Source organism: Thamnophis elegans, chromosome 3, assembly GCF_009769535.1.
Source record: "Thamnophis elegans isolate rThaEle1 chromosome 3, rThaEle1.pri, whole genome shotgun sequence".
NCBI classification, from domain to species: Eukaryota; Metazoa; Chordata; class Lepidosauria; order Squamata; family Colubridae; genus Thamnophis; species Thamnophis elegans.
This window is the reverse complement of record NC_045543.1, coordinates 150588636-150608744: the sequence shown is the minus strand read 5'-3', so window position 1 is coordinate 150608744 and position 20109 is coordinate 150588636. Positions and strand designations below refer to the sequence as shown.

The following is a 20109-nucleotide window of genomic DNA, read 5'->3' as shown; positions in this document are numbered from 1 at the left end:
TGGCTGTGGACAGTGACCCCCCAGGGCAGCCTTCCGGTCCCCCAAAGTGCAGCATGAAATCACCACTCCTTGTTTGGGGGCAGGATGCAACCTGGCCCTGGAGCTGCCTTGGGGGGCACAGCAGCCCCCGGCCTCTGCCCGGCCTTTCCCCCCCTTTGGTGCCCGGAGTCTTTCTGCAGCCTGGGCCAGGCGTGTCCCTGGTATGGGTGGGGTGGCGCTGAAGGAGGGGCAAGGGCAGCTTCTGCACCCCCGGGACTCATGCCAGAGGCCTGGAGCAGCCTTCTCTCCTTGCTCCCCTTCTCCAAAACCGTAGGGGATCACGTTATAAACAAGGCTGCGTGGAACTGCATGAGGGAGCTTTGAACCTTTGTTCCTGTACTGAAGGGAAGAAATTTATCTGCGAGCAGCCTGCCAGCCCTCGGCCATGAAGGGCACAGGTGAGCCCCCTCCCCCGTCCTCAGGTTGGCTTGCTGTGCTTAGGAGGGTCGGCTCCCCCCCCCACTTTATTCCCCAATTCTTCTCCCTTTAGCAGAGCAGGGATGGGGGTGGGGGCGTTGTCTGGAGTTGCAGAGTGATGGGCATCCTTGTTTTCCAATGCTGTTGTGAATCTGTTGTGAGCCTGGTCCCCTCCCCTCATCCCGTTCTTGCTGAGCTCCGAAGGGCAGAGAGGAGCCCCATGCTGACTCAACAGTACATAGCTGATGTAAGAATTAAGAACTGTCTCCTTTAAGAAAATACCTCATGGGAAATGTAGGCAGAACTGCCTTGTGGGAAATGTAGTTCCATAACATGTGACCACATCTGTCTTCCCCGACTGGGCAACGAAGTACTTATTAACCTTAGTCCCAATGGGATTGGGCGGCATACAAATTTTATGAAACTGAAACCGAAACTGAAACTACCAGACGCTCATTGAAGAGTTTTCTGTGTTAATTGAGAACAATGCGTGTATCCTCACCTCCGCTTCATCGGAGGAATGGAGATGGAGCAATGGACAGATCAAGGTTGGGTGTATCTGAATGTTGAACTGTAAGTTTGCTACTAAGAATCCCTGTTAATAAATTGATCTGGGAGACACCGATCCTAAAGCGTGAAGTTTAAAGCTGGCTGGCCCCTGGCACGGTTGCACGCCGGGTCCAGGACAAGTCCTGATGAGCCCAGGCTGGTTTCTGCCCCTGGCAGCTGAAAGGGCCTCCGTGGGTGCTAAGAGGGGGCCAGGCTGTGTCAGCTGCTTCCTCGGATGCTTGGCTGCTGTGCCCTCGGATGGCGTCTCCTGGCAGACGGGCAACCGTACCAGTTGGATAAACAGAGACGAGCCATCATCACCCCCTCAGGGAGCAGGGAATCCCCCCTCCCCACTTCCATCTGGGAGGAAGGGCTTCCCTGCTCTGCCCAACGCCCCTCCCAGCCACCCTGATCCTGGCCCTGGGGGGAGAGAAAAGGATATGCCCCCCCCACACACCCCTTTTTTCCCCTCTCAAATGAAAGAGCCCCAAGGCTTTTCTTCCCATTGGCTGGATTGCCCACCCGCCTCATGTCCTTTTTCTCAGGGGGTGTGTGGCCCAGGCTGCACCCTCCCCCTCTCCCCCCCACCTCCCAGAGAATTCTGTCCAGCCAGTCTCTTTTCAGTCCCTTTCCCCAAGAGTTCCTAGCTCTTGGGAACTTCTTGCCTACAGCTAGTCCTCAACTTATGACCACAATTGGGACAGGAACTTTCGTTGCTTCGTGAAATGGTTTTTGAGGGAGCCGCACCCAATGTTATAACTGTTTTGCCGTGGCTGTTAAGCGAATCACTATGGTTTGTTAAGCGGATCCAGCTTCCCCATTGGCTCTGCTTGTCGGAAGCTGGCTGGGGAGGTCGTAGGTGTGGATCATGTGACCCCCGGGATGCTGCGGATTTTGTAACTCTGGGTTGATTGCCAGGCGCCTGAACTTTGGTCACGCGACTGTGTCAATTCTGTGACCGTCATAAGTGCGAGGACTGCTTGTAAGCACCGTTTTAACTTGGAGTGGTCATTAAGTGGACGGTTGTAAGTTGAGGACAACTTCTGCAATGGTGTGGGTGCGTGTGTGTGTGTCTGTGTGTGTTCCCAGGATGGATGGATGGCTTTGTGCTTAATGAGAGGGAATTGCCTGAACCGCCTTCTCTGGTGGGTCAAGGGTGAAGGCAACTGACAGACCCCTCCCCTCCGTGAGCCCCTCCCCCTCCCAGGCAGTGGCGGCAGCCCCCACCGGTTCTGCCACAGGCAGCCGAAGCCTCTGTCGTTTATAACCATGATCATTTTCCTTGCAGGGTGAAGTGGGCTGTTTCCTTTCTGCGGCTTCCTCGCCTTTGGCTCACTGCCAGCTTGCCGGACCCCCCAGGCTCCCCGGTTCTCCCTGCACCTCCTCCCCACATCCGGGGCTCCGGCACCGGGACTTCAACAGGAGCTACAGTCTCTCCAAATGAAACCTCTCCCCAAATTCCCAGGAAGGAGTAGTACAGGGGGAGCTGCCCATAGCGATGGCATTTGAACTCTTGGCCAGACAAGCCCCCTCAGGAGACCCCCTTGCGACCTCCCCCCCCCCCCCCCCAGGCCTTGACATCTCCACCTGGCAGGATCCAGAGCGGTGGGCCTGGCCCTTGCTTGAAAGGAAAGCAGGTGCTCCCCTTCCCCTTCTGGGGTGCAGAAAAGGCCTGACCACCCAGGTGGGATGTTGTCACATAATTCCTTGTGTAGGTGTGGCGGTCACCCATGACCCAGTGCATAACAGGGCATGCGCAGCCACGCTGAACCACAGGAAACAAACTCCATAACATCCTGATAGTTCATAACATAACATCCTGATAGTTCACTCTAGATGTGCCTTACCCAACGACGCCCAGGATTTGACCATATATAGACAGAACTTCCCTGAACAGTAGATTAGCAATTGTAGTTTGACAGGCTGTCTTAAATCACATGCTGATTGCTCCTCCTGCCTTTGTCCTATCTCAATAAAAGGGGCTACCAGACCCCAATCTGGGTCGCCTCATCCTGAGAAAGCTCGTGTCCGTGTCTTTTCTCAACATTGGCCTCATGAGGCGAACCATGGGTACTTCGCAGTGGGGTCTCCCCCAGGCCATCCCTCAACCGGTCTGTGGTCAGAGGTGCAGGGAGGGGGGTACCTTCCCCACCAGGGCCCACGGCTTTACTGCAGCTTCTCCCAGCCAGTGTCCCCCCCCCTCCCCAAATCCAGCCTATAAGATTTTCTGAACAGCTGCTGTGATCCAAACTCCTCCTGCCCCCCCCCCCATGACTGAACCCTTGTCAGGAAGTTTTTATTATTTTTATTTTTATAAAAAGTTTTTATTTTCAGACAGACATAGACAAACAAGAAATAAAACATAAAACCATCTTCAATTACAATTAGTGTGTCAATTGGTTACAGCATTTTTGTGCATCCTTTCCATCGTCCTCACAATTTATATGAAATCACATATTATCAATCAGATATGAATACATTATTATTATTGTACATCACTTATTTGACTATAACTATTATTCCTTCATTTTAAACGAGATATTCTAGATCAGTGTTTCTCAACCTTGGCAATTTGAAGATGTCCAGACTTCAACTCCCAGAATACCCCAGCCAGCAAATGCTGGCTGGGGAATTCTGGGAATTGAAGTCCGGACATCTTCAAGTTGCCAAGGTTGAGAAACACTGTTCTAGATATTGGATTCATTTATATTATAACAATTCATTACATCATCTTAAATCTATCCAATAATAATATATCTTTATATTGTATTCTGTATCATTCTATAATTCTTGTTCTACAAAATTCTCTAGTGCCTCATTTCCATTTTTTTTATTCTAACCACTGATAAAATAAATCCCATATCTTGTAATATTGTTTATCTTGTTCTCTAATTTCAAATATCAATTTACTTATTTCAGTACATTCCATTATTTTCTGAATAACTTCCTCCTGCGTTGGTATTTTCTCATTTTTCCAATTTTCAGCAAATACAATTGTAGCCGCTGTTAACACATTTACAATCAGATATTTCAATTCTCTACTGTATGTTTCCGGTAAAATTCCCAATAAAAAAAATCTCTGGTTTTACTAACCATGTGTGGATTTTAGTCCACAATATCTTTTAGCTTCTGTGCACGTCCACCACATATGGTAATATGAACCCGGTATCTGATGACATTTCCAACACTTTTCTAATTTATTCTTGAACATTCTTGCTATTCTCGTTGGGGGTAAGTGCCACCTGTAAAACATCTTATACAAATTTTCTTTATATGCTGTTGACATTGTCATTTTGTCTAAGTCAATCCCGTGTCCAAAATTTTCCCCCCAAACAATCATTGTTCTTTTTCTAGCTTAACCTCGAATAAGTATCCATTTAGTTTTTTAATCACCTTTTCATCAGTACCTGTAAAAATTTAAGCTATCAGTCATTTTATCATGGAAACTGTTGAATACTAGCGCGGGAAGTAAGGTCTCCCTTTCTGATTGGTTCTTGGGCGGAGCCGGTTTAATCCTCTCTTCGATTGGTTGAGCTACTCGACGCCCTATTGGCTCATTGTTCAAACTAGGGGGTATAAATGTTTGGCGCGAACCACGCCATGTTGAATCGTAGTTACTATGCTTTGAATAAAGGTTACTGCTTTGCTACACCTCTTGTCGCGTCCACTCCCTTCGCTCCAAGATGCAAAACTGGCGACGAGGATGGGATGAGATCCCCGCGACCATGGAGGAGAACAAGCCAGCTTGCCACCGCGTTTGAAGCAACACGAATTCGCTCCTTAGGTGGAGAATTCCGGCAGCGAACGTAAGGGTTTTTTTTTCTTGCCGTCTTTTTCCCTCTCTGGCTTCATACCACAATGGCATCATCGCTTCCTCCTTTTGCGCCTTTTGGATCTGCCGGAGAATCATGGGACGGTTTCATGGAGCGGTTTGAATGTTATCTAATTGCATCGAAGAACCAGGCACAGACTGACGAGGAGAAATGCAGCTTTTTCTTGTCCTGCTGTGAGCCTTCCATGTTTGCCTCTGCGAGAGCTCTGGCCGCCCCGAGGCCAGCCTACAAACTTGGGTGGGACGAGCTGATGTCCAGGCTGAGGGATCATTACGCCCCCTCACCTTCTCTGATCGCACGTCGTTTTACCTTTCGCCGCCGAGTGCAGAAGCCCAACGAATCCATCAGCCAGTTTCTAGAGGCTTTGCGCACAGTGGCCGCTCAGTGCGATTTTGCAGACCTGGAGGAGAACCTCGTGGAGCAGTTTGTGTGCGGGGTCCGCGACGTGCAATTGCGCAGCCGTATGCTCCGGAACCACAAAATTACCTTGCTGCAAGCCGTGGAGACCGCACGAGCAGCAGAGCTCTCCGAACAATCCACGGCCGACATCGAACGTCTCCAGCTGAAAACCCCCGCGCAAACTGCTGCAGTGCCTTCCACCCAGACGAACCTCGTCGACGACCCCTCTCCTTCGGAAGATGAGGAGGAGGAAACCGTCGGACAAATGAGGACTCAACTAAAGCGGAGGCCACACCAGCAACCACCGACGCCTGCTCAGCCAGCATCAAACGCTCCTTGCCGCGGATGCGGCGGTCGCCATAGCCGCGCATCCTGCCCGTTTCGTTCTGCCGTCTGCCGCCGTTGCCGAGGAGAAGGACACCTCGCCAGGGTCTGCCGGGCTCTTGTGCCAGCTCCCTCGTTTATGCAGCCCAGCGACCAGCGCCAGCCACCGAAAGGCCGCCAACAACCACGTTCTGCGAGGCGAGCTGAGGACTGCCATTCAACCTATCAGCCCTCTAGCGCCGACTGCGTGGTCTATCAGGCTTCTAACGTTCCCGCCGGCCATCGTAAAATTAGTACCGTCGTCCGTCTCGAAGGTCAGCCTTGCCGAATGGAGGTGGACTCTGGGTCTTCCCGTTCCCTTCTATCTTGGGCTTTGTTTTCCCGCCTTTGCCCCAGGGTTCCCCAGAGTAAATTGCGCCCCGCTGGGGTTTCCCTTCTAGATTACCAGGGAAATGGGATTCCCACGGCAGGAATATTCCACATCCGGGTGGAATACGGAGATTTTAAAGGAAAACTTCCAGTTTTAATTGTTAGGAATGACCTGCCCGCTCTCCTTGGGTTGGATTGGTTCCCCGCTTTGGGTCTCACTATAGAAGGGGTGCACAGGGTAGTTCCCCGCACCGTAGATAGTGTGTTAGACGAGTTTGCAGATGTGTTCGATGGGAGATTGGGCTGTTATAAGGGCACCCCCATTTCCCTTTGCCTCGATCCCCAGGTCGCGCCCATTAGGCTGAAGGCACGCAGGGTCCCCCTCGCATTGAGAGCAAAGGTAGATGCTGAACTTGATAAGCTTATAGAGCAGGGGGTAATCGAGCCCGTAGATCATGCCCGTTGGGAAACTCCCATAGTACTTCCGGTCAAACCTGATGGATCGGTGAGGATATGTGCCGACTATAAGTCGACCATTAATTTGGCCCTGCAGGCAAATCCATATCCCGTTCCCGTAGTGCAACATCTACTCCACTCCTTAGGGCAAGGCCGTATTTTCGCCAAGCTAGATATGGCACAGGCCTACCAGCAGCTCCCCGTAGACGATGACGCGGCTACAGCCCAGACCATCGTCACCCACCGCGGGGCCTTCCGTTGCCGCCGTCTCCAATTCGGCGTTTCGGTTGCCCCAGGGATTTTTCAGAGCCTTATGGAGCGGCTGCTCCACGGGCTCCCCGGCGTCGTTCCCTACTTTGACGACGTCCTGGTCGCAGCCCCCAGCCACTCGGAACTCCTGAAAATACTGCGGGAGGTTCTTACACGTTTTAGGGAGGCAGGACTGAAACTAAAGCGCAGCAAATGCGAAATTGCTGTTCCCCAAGTAGAATTTTTGGGATTTCTCATCGATGCACAAGGCATTCACCCCACTCCCTCCAAAGTTGCTGCCATTAAAAACGCACCTGCACCCACCTCTAGGTCGGAATTGCAGGCGTTCCTGGGGCTGTTAAATTTTTATGCCCCTTTTATTCCCCACAAGGCCTCGTTAGCTGAACCGTTACATCGACTGCTTGACCGGTCAGCGGCCTGGAAATGGGGTAGCCGTGAAGCGCACGCATTCGCGGCTATAAAAGACATTTTAACTTCGTCGGCAGTCCTGATTCAATACAGCGATAAGATGCCCCTAGTCTTGACATGCGACGCCTCTCCCTATGGTATAGGGGCGGTTCTGAGCCATGCTCTCCCGAATGGCTCAGAGGCCCCCATAGCGTTCTACTCCCGGACACTTTCTTCAACGGAGCGGAACTACAGCCAAATCGATAAAGAAGCTCTGGCTGCAGTGTCCGGCATTAAGCGATTCCATGACTACCTTTATGGTAGGAATTTCACCCTTGTCACGGATCACAAGCCGCTCCTGGGGCTACTAGCAGGCGACAAGCCAACTCCCCCCATTTTGTCTCCCCGCATGACACGCTGGACTGAGTTTTTAACGGCATATTCGTATACGCTGTTATACCGTCCGGGTAAGCAGCTAGGGCACGCAGACGCCCTGAGCCGTTGCCCCTTGCCACAGACGGACACAGCCCACGTGCCTTCTCTTTCTATTTTGTCCATTGCTGAATCTGACCTCCCCGTCTCTGCTGCGGATGTCGCAGCTTGTACAAAGGCTGACCCGGTCTTATCCCAAGTAGCTTCATGGGTTTTGAGGGGTTGGCCCGCGGAAAAGGTAGCGGAAGGATTTCGACCGTTTAAAGCACGACAAGCCGAACTTGCCCTTCATGGGGGTTGTCTTGTCTGGGGGGATAGGGTAGTGATCCCCACAGCCCTGCGGGCACGAATCCTGCCTGCACTTCATAAAAACCATCCCGGCATAGCGCGAATGAAAGCTTTAGCCCGCAGCTATGTGTGGTGGCCCTTGCTAGATTCGGAAATTGCAGATTATGTAGGTCGATGCAGGATATGTCAAAACTCTAGGCCGAATCCTCCCACAGCCGCCCCCCGGGAGTGGGAAATTCCTAGAGGCCCATGGTCCCGTTTACACATTGACTTCGCTGGCCCTTTCCATGGCCGAACTTTTATGATAGTCGTTGATGCTTACTCAAAGTGGGTGGAGCTGGTAACCATGACCTCCACTACAGCAGAGAGTACAGTGAGGGCCCTTCGTAAGATGTTCGCCACACATGGGCTACCGGATGTGATAGTCTCAGATAATGGGCCCCAGTTTACCTCCACCACGTTCCAAGAATTCCTGGCCGAACAAGGAATCAGACACGCAGCCACAGCCCCTTATCATCCAGCTAGTAACGGCCGGGCGGAGCGTGCAGTTCGCTCAGCCAAAGAAGCCTTGGGCCGCATGGACCAGGGCGACTGGCAGGAAAGAGTGGCGGCGTATCTCCTGAGTCAGCACTCTACGCCCTGCCCAACGACTAATAAAACTCCTGCGGAGCTCTTGATGGGAAGGAGATTGCGAACCCCCCTAGATAGGCTACATCCACTTTACGCAGGGGATCTGCCGAGCAACCTAGGGGCCCTCCCTTCCCATACGTTTAAGTTAGGGGATCCCGTATGGGCCCGTTCCTTTTCTGGGGATCCACGGTGGGTTCCCGCGACCATCACAGCTCTGACTGGCCCCTGCTCCTTTAGGGCCGGTCTGGCCGACGGAACACAATGGAGGCGCCACCTGGACCAGTTAAGGCGACGCCTCCCCGCGGAAGCAGACGGCACGAGCTCCTCGGACACTCGTTCTCAGCGTGAGCTACCCTTGATGACCTTTTCCCCAACGGACAGTCTCCATTCGGGGAACGGGGGACAAGCCGACTTCTCGGACAGACGTGCCTCATCCGGTTATTCCTTCCCGCGAAGCCCTCATCGAGACTCTGAATCTACATTCCAACCAGATTGCAGGGGGCCACTGTCGGACACTTTTGTTGCCATGGAGACGCCACCTAGGACAAATGGACACTGGGCACGGGGCCCCGGGCCAGCACCATCTCTTGGGGCCGCACCGCAGACGCACCGCCCCGCTACGGACATGCCTCCGCCGGCGGTTTCCCCCCCGACGAAAATCACTGGGGAATTACGAAGGTCGGGACGAGAGCGCCACCGCCCCACCTATCTACAAGACTATGTTTGCCCTTCTTAAGGGTACCTTGACTAGGGGGGGAGGGGTGTTGAATACTAGCGCGGGAAGTAAGGTCTCCCTTTCTGATTGGTTCTTGGGCGGAGCCGGTTTAATCCTCTCTTCGATTGGTTGAGCTACTCGACGCCCTATTGGCTCATTGTTCAAACTAGGGGGTATAAATGTTTGGCGCGAACCACGCCATGTTGAATCGTAGTTACTATGCTTTGAATAAAGGTTACTGCTTTGCTACACCTCTTGTCGCGTCCACTCCCTTCGCTCCAAGATGCAAAAGAAACCTTCCATTTTAAGATCTTTATCAAATCTAGAATGTATTTGCACATAAGAAAACCAGTTCATCTTTATACCTTCCTTTTCCAGTTCTTGCATAGATTTAAGCTCACTCTCTGCATTCAATAGTTCACCATATCTAAATGTTTGTTCCTTTTTGTATATTATTGCGTATGAAAAGGCTTCGATAGTTGATAACCAGACTGGAATTTTTAAATAATGCTGCCTTTTAATCTTCTCCCAGTTTAATAACAGGGCCTCCCGTATGTAATGCCTTCCGAAATACCCGTGTTTTATAGCAATAACAGTTAGACTTATATACCGCTTCATAGGGCTTTCAGCCCTTTCTAAGCGGTTTACAGAGTCAGCATATCGCCCCCAACAACAATCTGGGTCCTCATTTCACCCACCTCGGAAGGAAAATAAACAAAGATAAAACAAAGATCATGACAAAGAATATCCCAGCTACACAAAAGGATCAGTTGTCAGAAATGTTGCAGATTCAAAACACAAGTAAGATTAAATATTTGGGGATACATTTATCACCTAGATGTAGCACTCTTAAAGAGGATAATTATACCAGATTAAAACGACAAATAGCAATCGATTTGGAGAAATGGGAAAACTTGCATTTATCAATGATGGGAAGAATTTCCACAATTAAAATGAACATTCTACCTAGAATTCTATATCTGTTTCAGACAATCCCAATTAGACTGGGTAAGGATTTTTTTCTAGACTTAAATAAAATAGTTTTGAAATTTATTTGGCAAGGGAAAAAAGCTAGAATAAAGCTTAAATTACTACAAGATGTTAGATCAAGAGGAGGTTTTGGTTTACCCGATTGGGAGCTATACTATCAGGCAGCAAACCTGATGTGGATTAAGGAGTGGATATCATTAAAAAACTCTAGATTATTGAACGTAGAAGGTCACGATTTGCTGTTGGGATGGCATGCTTTCTTATGGTATAAGGGAACTAAACCACATGGTTATTTTAGAAGACATTATATAAGGGAGGCGTTGTTGTTAAATTGGGAAAAGATTAAAAAATTACATTATTTAAAAATTCCAGTCTGGACATCAACAATTGAAGCATTCTCGTATCCGATAATACATAAAAAGGAACAAACAGTTAGATATATAGAATTATTGAATACAGAGGGTGAGCTCAAATCTAGTCAAGAGTTGAAGCAAGAAGGGATGGAAATGAACTGGTATTCATATGTACAGATACAATCTAGATATAATGAAGATAGAAAAACTAAAGGTCTCTATAATAAAATGACTGAGCTAGACAAAATTCTAACAGGTACCGATGAAAAAATAATTAAAAAACTATATAGATATTTATTGGAGTTTAAATTGCATGAAGAACAAGTTAAAGAAACTATGATTGCTTGGGGGGAAAATTTTAAGTATGGGATTGATTTAGAGAATTGGCAGAAATTGTGGTCTCAAAATTACAAAATGACAATGTCTACTGCATATAGAGAAAACTTGTATAAGATGTTTTACAGGTGGCATCTACCCCCGACCAGAATCGCAAGAATGTTCAAGAATAAATCAGAAAAGTGTTGGAAATGTCACCAGATACCTGGCTCATACTACCACATGTGGTGGACTTGCACTGAAGCCAAAAGATACTGGACTAAAATCCACATGTGGTTGGAGAAAATGATACACAAACAAATAGACTTTAAACCAGAGGTCTTTTTACTGGGAATTTTACCAGAAACCTACAACAAAGACTTAAAATATTTGATTGTAAATGTGTTAACAGCAGCCAGAATTGTATTTGCAAAAAACTGGAAAAATGAAACAATACCAAAAGAGGAAGAAATCATTCGAAAAATAATGGACTGTGCCGAAATGAGTAAATTGACATTTGAAATTAGAGAGCAAGAGGATGAACAATTTTATAAGATATGGGACTTGTTTTATCAATGGCTAAGGGAAAAAAAAACAAAATTTTGGAAATGAAAAATGATACACTTATGTCTTAATTGGAAAAAGTAAATGATGATATAATTATGCTGTGAAATAATTCAACAATGATATAAGGAAGTACTAATATAAGGTCTGGTGATATAATGTATAAGGTTAAGAATTTATTATAATGATATTTCGCTGCTGATAAGGCAATTCTAGTAGGGGAACAAATGAAAACTGGTATATATAGGCAGCGATGCCTTGTTGAACAATGAAGGAATAAGATTTCTGTTTGAAGGTATGAAATGCAAGATTAACAATGGATAGAAGTATATTCCCTGGGGGAAAACAATGCTAATGTTAACTGAATATATATGGTAGAAGGAAAATGAGACCTTTAGTTACATTAGAGGAAATAGCTGAGATGGTAAACATTATTTGAAGATGTAGATGTTAAAACAACCGTAATCAAACGACATGCTGCATGGGATGATGGTTTCCCCCCCCCCCTTTCCTTCTTGGACCTTTTTTTGTCCTTTTTGGCCTCCCCCCCTCCCCCCACCCTTTTTTTTTCTCTCTCCCTTGTTTTATTTTGTTGTTTTTTAAACCCTAGCTTATTGTGGTGCTTATTAAATATACAATAGAGAGATACGGGATGTATAAACTTAGTAGGGATGCACCTGTGATTAAACGACATATTGTATGTGAAGATGGGTTTCCCTCCCCCCCCCTTTTTTTCTCTCCATCCTCTCCCTTTCCCATTGTTGTCTGTGTAACAAAAAATAAAAATAATTTATTAAAAAAAAAAAACTCCATAACATCCTGATAGTCCATAACATAACATCCTGATAGTACAACATAACATCCTGATAGTTCACTCTAGATGTGCCTTACCCAACGACGCCCAGGATTTGACCATATATAGACAGAACTTCCCTGAACAGTAGATTAGCAATTGTAGTTTGACAGGCTGTCTTAAATCACATGCTGATTGCTCCTCCTGCCTTTGTCCTATCTCAATAAAAGGGGCTACCAGACCCTCATTTCACCCACCTCGGAAGGATGGAAGGCTGAGTCAACCTTGAGCCGGTGAGATTAGAACTGCTGAACTGCAGATAACAGTCAGCTGAAGTGGCCTGCAGTACTGCATTTAACCACTGCGCCACCTCGGCTCTTTTAGGTTTTAGTTTTAGTTCTTAGTTTTAAGCGTGCCAACCCAACAACAAATCATGACCTTCTAATGTCAATAATCTTGGGTTTCTTAACATTATCCATTCCTTAACCCACATCAAGCTTGTTGCCTGGTAATAGAACTCCCATTTAGGTAGGCCAAATCCTCCTCTTATTCTAGCATCTTGTAACAGTTTAAGTTTTATTCTTGCTTTCTTTCCCTGCCAAATGTACTTCAATACTATTTTGTTAAGGTCTTCAAATAAATCTTTCCCTAATCTAATTGGAATTGTCTGGAACAAATATGAAATCCCGGGTAGTATATTCATCTTGATTGTTGATATTCTCCCTATTAGCGAGAGTTGTAAGTTTTCCCATTTGGCCAGGTCGTAATTTGTTGTTTAAGTTTATAATAATTGTTCTCTTTAAGTGTACTACATCTTGCTGTCAAATATATCCCCGAATATTTAACCTTGTTCGTGACCGGAATCTTCAAGGCTTCCGCCAATACTTCCTTTTGTCTTGCTAGCATGTTCTTTGTCAAAATCTTCATTTTGTCTTTTTTTTTCCAAACCTGCTTCTTTTCCATATTCCTCTATTTTTTCTATCAATTTAGGTGCAGTTTGTCTTTTAATCTTCTCCCAATTTAGTAGCAAGTCCTCCCGTAGGTAATGTCTTCTAAAATACCCCCGTGTTTTAGTTCCCTTGTACCATAAAAAGGCATGCCATCCCAACAATAGATCATGTCCTTCAAGGATCAATAATCTGGTATTCCTTAATGTTATCCATTCTTTAACCCACATCAAACTTGTTGCCTGGTGATATGGTTCCCAACTGGCGAGGCCCAATCCTCCTCTTGTTCTTGCATCTTGTAACAATTTTAGTTTTATTCTTGCTTTCCTCCCCTGCCATATGTACTTCAACACTATTTTATTTAAGTCATCGAAAAATTCCTTCCCTAGTCTAATTGGAATCGTCTGGAACAGATATAAAATTCTAGGTAGAATGTTCATTTTAATTGTAGATATTCTCCCTATCATCGAAAGTTGTAGATTTTCCCATTTGTTCAGATCCATCGCGATCTGTTGTTTTGAGTTTATTACAGTTGTTGTCTTTAAGAGCGCTGCATCTTGCTGTTAAATATATCCCCAAATATTTAACCTTGCTCGTGGCTTGCATCTCCGAGGTTTCCGCCAACTCTTCTTTTTGTCTTGTTGACATATTCTTTGTCAAGATCTTCGTTTTGTCTTTATTTATTTTCAATCCTGCTACTTTCCCATATTCTTCTATTCTTTCTATCAATTTAGGTGCTGCTTCTAATGGATCCTCTAGGATGAAAGACCAAGTCATCTGCGAATGCTTGTAGCTTGTATTCTTCCTTTTTAATTTTAATCTCAATTTCCTGTATATTGTAGGCCAGTTCAGTCACTACCCACATCGATTCTGGAATAAGATAAAAGTCTGTTTGAGTAAAAAGTATATTGTTTTTTAGTAGGGTTTCTCTCTCTCCAACACCTTTTAAATCTGTCTCATCGATCATTTTAAAAAAGGATTTAGGGAGTATCTTTCTATTTAACTTTTTTGGTTTTTGTGAGTTATAGTCCATGTTCTTATCTACAATTCCATTGAAGTCTCCCATCATGCAAATATTTGAGTAATCCAAATCTATTATTTTCCTGTGTAGTTTTCTGTAAAATTCATCTTGTTTATCGTTAGGCCCGTAGATTGCTATTAGTAGCACTTACTTATTATTGTCCATAATTTCCACCATCAAGATTCTTCCATCGTCATCTGTATAGATTTGTTCCAGTGGGATTGTATCTTTGATATAAAGGATCACTCCTCTTTTCTTACAAGTTGCCAATGAAGTGAATATTTTCCCCAGCTTTTGTTGCCTTAATAAATGTTCATGTTGCTTTTGAATATGCATTTCTTGTAGACAAATTATATCCAATTTTAGTTTCCCTAATTTGTGAAATGTTTTCTTTCTTTTATTTGCTGAATGTAGTCCATTTATATTAATTGAAATCATTTTCTTCTCTTCCATGTTTATGTTTTATACATAGGATTTATTGCTCTGGTGGCTCTAGCTTGCAGTTATTATCTATTCTCTCCAGGCAGAATTTCAAGGACTGAGGATTTCAGAGTAAGCATAAATAATGTATAAATAATTCCTCTCCTATCAGTCCTGACTGAGCTAGTAACCTTGGAGAGGAACCTTCCTCAAAACATTCATTCACAGAAAAAATAGCAACAAAATTTCAAAGCCTCTAGGTGGCAATGTTGCTTATCCAAAACTTTCCCTCTCTGTATTACATTCTCTGCTTTGTTAGAAAAAAATGAAAAGCCGAATGTGGAAAAAGAAATAGTGCGAATGCACTTAAAATATTAAAAGAGCTCTTAACCAATAAAACTTAGTTATCAAACAGTCCAAAAGATAAAAGACAAAAAGAAACAGAAAAGAAAAGCCAGCCCATTTAACACAGCGCTAGCTAGAAAGTCCAGTCAAGCTTCTGATGGAAAAAAGGCGGGGGGGGGGGAACTTTCACGTTGACTAGCTTTATATTCGCTGCTTACTTTCTCTCCAGTCATTTATTTGAAATTAGTTCTCTTCATTTAGGATGTTCTCATAAATCAGCAAAAAATAAAAGTAGAAATCTCACCAAGGACGACACGCTCTCTCCTGCACATTCACTTCTGAAGCTGTCAACCATTTCAACAGCCTTAATGGCTGCTTCCTAGCTGCTGGCAGAAGGGCTATTCCTGGGTCGCCAGAGACTTTGCGGGTGTCTCTGGGATCGATAGGATATGCCCCTTCCTATCACCATCTCTTCGGGATGGTTTAAGTCCAGTTGGACTGTCCTGCGGCTGGAATTTTGGCGGTGTTCTCAGAGCCCCAAGAAGTTGGTATTGAAGAGCCGGCGGCTGTTATCTTTTTGCTCATTTCCAATGAGATAATAAGCTTTATTGGCTGAGAAGTACAAGATCTTCAGGTTCTTCTATACCTTAATCCGCTTATATAATGGATTATATAATTATAATCCAAAGTAACCCTAAAAGAAGGGTAAAAAAGAAATAGAGAGAAAAACAGAAAAAAAAAGAAAAAGAAAAAAATCTTTAGGCTCTTGTGTGCCCTTAATCCGATTCCGTATCGTGTGATGACAAAGTAAAAAATAAAAAAGGGGAAAAAAGGAAAATTATGTCTATTTATGCATCCATAAAAAGAAAGGAAAAGGGAAAAAAACACTTTCTTTAAGAAAAATAGAGAGAAGCGGGGAGAAACAATGCTAGGCTTCTGTTGTCAAAAGCCTCCAGCCAGCTAAAAATAACTAAGTTTAAGGGAAAGTAATGAAATGGGAAAATAAAAAAAATAAATGGAAAAAGAAAGTACTGTCACTGCCAAGGCTCCTCTGCTAAATTCCAAACAAAGTTATCAGTTCTCTTTTTTTTCAAGGTCACAACAATCTTCTTTCTTAGAGCTGTAAGTTTCCCTTTCAGCCCAGCCTTCATTCACTGATAGTATCTCCCAGGAGAGCACCTGTGTAAACAATCTTCAGTGCTCACCCCACTATAAACTGGCTCAAATACTTTGAAGTGTAACAACAGTCCTTAACTTTTCTCTGAACATTCATGCAAGAAAAAGAAAACAATGATTCCAAGCCTCTGGGTGGCAGTGTTACTTATTTTTTTGGCATTTTCACTCCCTTTCCCCAAACTCAAAAAGAGGACAAAGAAATTCAAAAAAAGAAAGAAAGCAATAAAACATTAAAAAGAAAAAAGGTAGAGGGGAAGAAGTCTTAGTCAATAAAAAATTATTTATGCCAGTATCTTAAAAAAAGAAGGGAAAAAACAGTCCAGTTTAAAAAGTAGAAAGCGTTTATAGAAATCCAGCAAAAATTCCCACATTAAAAAGGAAGAAAAAAACACTCAGTTTGACTCTGGCTTAATCTCGCCGCTTATCTTCTTTCAGTCTTCAAAATTAACTTACTTTTAATCTTTCGGGGTGTTCTCTCAAATAATGAAGAAAAAATTTTCACCAAATCGACACACTTTCTCTCATGCTTCTCTTCTGTTCCGGAGCTGTCCCCAATTAAAATATTTGACTGTAAACGTTTTAACAGCAGCCAGAATCGTATTTGCAAAAACCCTGGAAAACTGAAACAATACCAAAACAGAAGTTATTCGAAAATTAATGGAGTGTGCTTTAATGAGTAAATTGACATTTGAAATTAGAGAACAAGAAGACGAGCAATTTTATAAGATATGGGACTTGTTTTATCAGTGGCTGGGGGAAAAAAAAACTGGAAATGAAAAATGTTTTACTTATGTTTTAACTAAAGGAGTTAATATAATTATGTTGTGAAAAAGATTAACAAAGATGCAATGAAAGGCTGATACATATATGAATTGAATACTTTAGAACTTTTTGTTTTAAAATGGATAAGGATAACAATTAATTTATGTATACTTGATAGAGGATTGGTGATATAATGTATAACTCTAAGTATACATTATAAAGACATCTTGATAAATAATTTTAATAAGGAAGTAATGAAAAATTGGTATATATATGAAGTGGCTATTTAGAATACCTTGTTGAAAAATGAAGGAATAACATTTTTGTTTGAATGTATGATGTACAAGGACAATAATGAACGTAAGCATACTTGATGGATGATTGGCGGAATTATGCATAATTGAAAGTAGTGATATACAAATATAAATGATTGGTAAATCTTTTTCATATCGGGATATGTGATTATATAAAGATATATTGTTATTAAACAGACAATCAAGAATGTAAGGGAATTAGGTTTATAGGAAAAAATATTAATTGTAATTGAATATACGTTGTATAATGAAAGTGAGGTATTCGCTGGCTGGGGAATTCTGGGAGTTGAAGTCCGGACATCTTCAAATTGCCAAGGTTGAGAAACCCTGTTCTACCTCTTCTTGGCCAGAGAGGAGCATCACCCAGAGACCCTCCTGTCCACAGGATATTGGGGACACCCACTCAGTTCAATGGCTAATCGTGGACCTTTGAGGTTATTACTGTGACTGTCTCTCTCTCCTTCCTAACCATAGAAACAAAGCTGTTAAAAATGTGCAAATGGAGCTGGGATTTTTTTCCCCCTTATTAGATGCCCCCCACCCCCAAAGAGCCGGGAAAGAGAGCCACTTTATGAGTGGAAAGCCTGGCTACAAGACCAGGGGTGAAATTCTACAGGTTTGGACCGGCTTAGGAGAACCGATAGACATTGGGCCTGGGCCGCCGAACCGGTAGGGACTGCTGGCTGGCGCCGCCCCTGAACTGGTCCCCCAGTTGCCGCTCACGCCCTGCCCCGCCTCTGCTTTCCACCATCCCAGCCTGCCTCCCCTACTCCCTTCCCTGCGGCCCACAGCCCTACCACGCGAGGTTGTGAAGGCAGAAGGCAAACTGGAGCCTTGTTTGACCATCCCTCCCTCTTTTGGATCATTGGCAAATTTGAAGTGGGGCCCGTCAGTCTCCTCCTGATCCAGGCCTTTAATAAAAACAGCCCAAGATGGGCCCCCGCCAGGCCTCCTGGTTCTCCCCCGCTTCCGCTGGCAGCCTTGCTTTGCAACATAGATTCTTGCTGACTGTTCTCCCTCCTTTCACCAAAGCATCTCCAGCTCTCCTTGTTCTGGGTCCGGGATTTCCTGGCCTTCTTTGGACTTCTTTCGCAACCACATACACAGAGTGAGGCCGTTGGCAGGGCCCGCAGCTTCTTTCATCTCAGGGGCTCCCAACATCGCCAACCGAGCGTAGGAGGAAGGGCCCCGCCTGAGATGCGCCCGAGGGATGGCCCCTCCCTTCGTCTTCTGTGCTGCTGTACAAGCCGTGACGGTCGGGAGGCCCTTCCCTGCCCCGTCAGAGTCAAAGCAAGGTTTTTTAGACATCCCAAGGAGCCTCCCCTCAAATTACGATGCTTCTGCCCTCTGCCAAGAACACCAGGGGGTCTGGGAAATGGGGGGGTTGGGTGAAGGGGAGCGGAGGAGGAAGAGGGGGGCTGAATGAATCAGCAGCAGAGCCGGGAACAGGCCACTCTCTTCCAGCTGGGCTTGAGAGAAACGCAGCATACCAGGGGAGTCTCCCAAAGGCCACCCAGACTTGCCCCCCCCAATCCGTGCTCCTGGGGACCCACAACAGATGCTTGTGGTTGTGCAAATGCTCCAGGTAGCTGCCTTGCTTTGTGGAAGGGCCTTGCAGGCAGATGGTTCCTCTTCCCAAAGGGCCTCTTGTCAGCCGCCTCCTTGGCTCCAGGCTCCTCCAGACCTTCCCAGCGGGGGAAGGAGGAAGGTCCTTTGCCCCCCCCCCCCCCCCGCTGGCAGCCACGGCCTCTGTAGGATGTACCTCTTCAGGCCATCAAGGTTGGATTCTGCACTGATGGTGGAGACTGGTTAGATACAGATGGATGCAGATAAACAGAGTTGGAAGGGACCTTGTAGGTCATCTAGTCCAACCCTCCACCCATGGTGGCGAACCTATGGCACTTGTACCAGGTGGCACACAGAGCCCTCTCTATGGGACATGCACCGTCGCCAGCTGCCCTTCTGGGTTCTGTGGCATGCATTCACACCAACCAGCTGTCTGGCGCACATGTGCATCAGCCAGCTGGGTTCCATCGCATGCATGTGCCAAGACCAGATGGTTGGCAACGGAACCCAGAAGAGCAGCTGTCTGGTACACACATGTGCACCAGCTGGCTGCTTTTTTCTAGTGCTCCGGCGTGCGCAAGGGCACCTGTGCATGTACATATGCAAGCTCCAGTTTCAGCAAAAAGGTTAACCATCACGGCTGTGCTGCTCCAGCAGTGTTATAGCTAGTGTAGGAATTAAGAACTGTCTCCTTTAAGAAACTACCTCATGGGAAATGCAGGCAGAAACTGCCTTATGGGAAACGTAGTTCCATGACATATGATCACATCTCTGTTTACGATTGGCCACCGGGGCATCTTGCCCACATGCAAAGTTTACAGCCGGACTGTTCAATTGCCTTTGTGAACCGGAATAGTAGCGTTCTACATCTCCACTCAGCATGGGGATAAAATCATCATCTTTTTACACTACGTGATGGGACAGATCATGGAAAGTCAGAAGAATCTTAACACTGAACTGTAAGTTTTGCTATTAAGGATGCCTGATAATAAACATGATCTGAAAGATATTCCTAAGTGTGGAGTTAACTGGCTGCCCGAGCAGAACCTCATTGCCCGGGGCAGAACAACGGCCCTCCACCATTCCTGACCAAGGGCAGTCCAGTCTCTTCTTGAAAGCCTCCAGGGATGAAGCTCCCACAACTTCCGAAGGCAACTTCTGTTCCATGGGTTGATTGCTGGTCTCACTGTCAGGAAATTCCTCCTTAATTCCAGGTTGAATTTCTCCTTGGATCCATTTCCCTCCATTATTCCCTGTCTGGCCTTCAAAGGTTCTTTGGAAAATAGCTTGACCCCCCCTCCTCTCTGGGGCAGCCCTTGAGATGTTGGAAGGTTGCTATCATGTCTCCCCTGGTCCTTCTCTTCCCTAGACTAGCCATGCCCGGTTCCTGCAACCATCCATCGTATCTTTTAGCCTCCAGCCCCCTCTTCATCCT

The 20109-nt window shown here is 45.7% G+C and overlaps 1 protein-coding gene across 1 annotated transcript in view; it reads left to right on the top strand.

Annotated features, from left to right (window-relative positions):
- The window catches only part of CD72 (CD72 molecule), a 10657-nt gene extending 8102 nt beyond the window's left edge, over nucleotides 1-2555 (top strand). The window contains exons 7-8 of the mRNA XM_032214076.1: nucleotides 314-437; nucleotides 2294-2555. Of these exons, the coding sequence (XP_032069967.1) occupies nucleotides 314-428 (115 nt within the window). The 3' untranslated portion in view covers nucleotides 429-437; nucleotides 2294-2555. The remainder of the gene's footprint in view (nucleotides 1-313; nucleotides 438-2293) is intronic.
- The last annotated feature ends 17554 nt before the right edge of the window (nucleotides 2556-20109 follow it).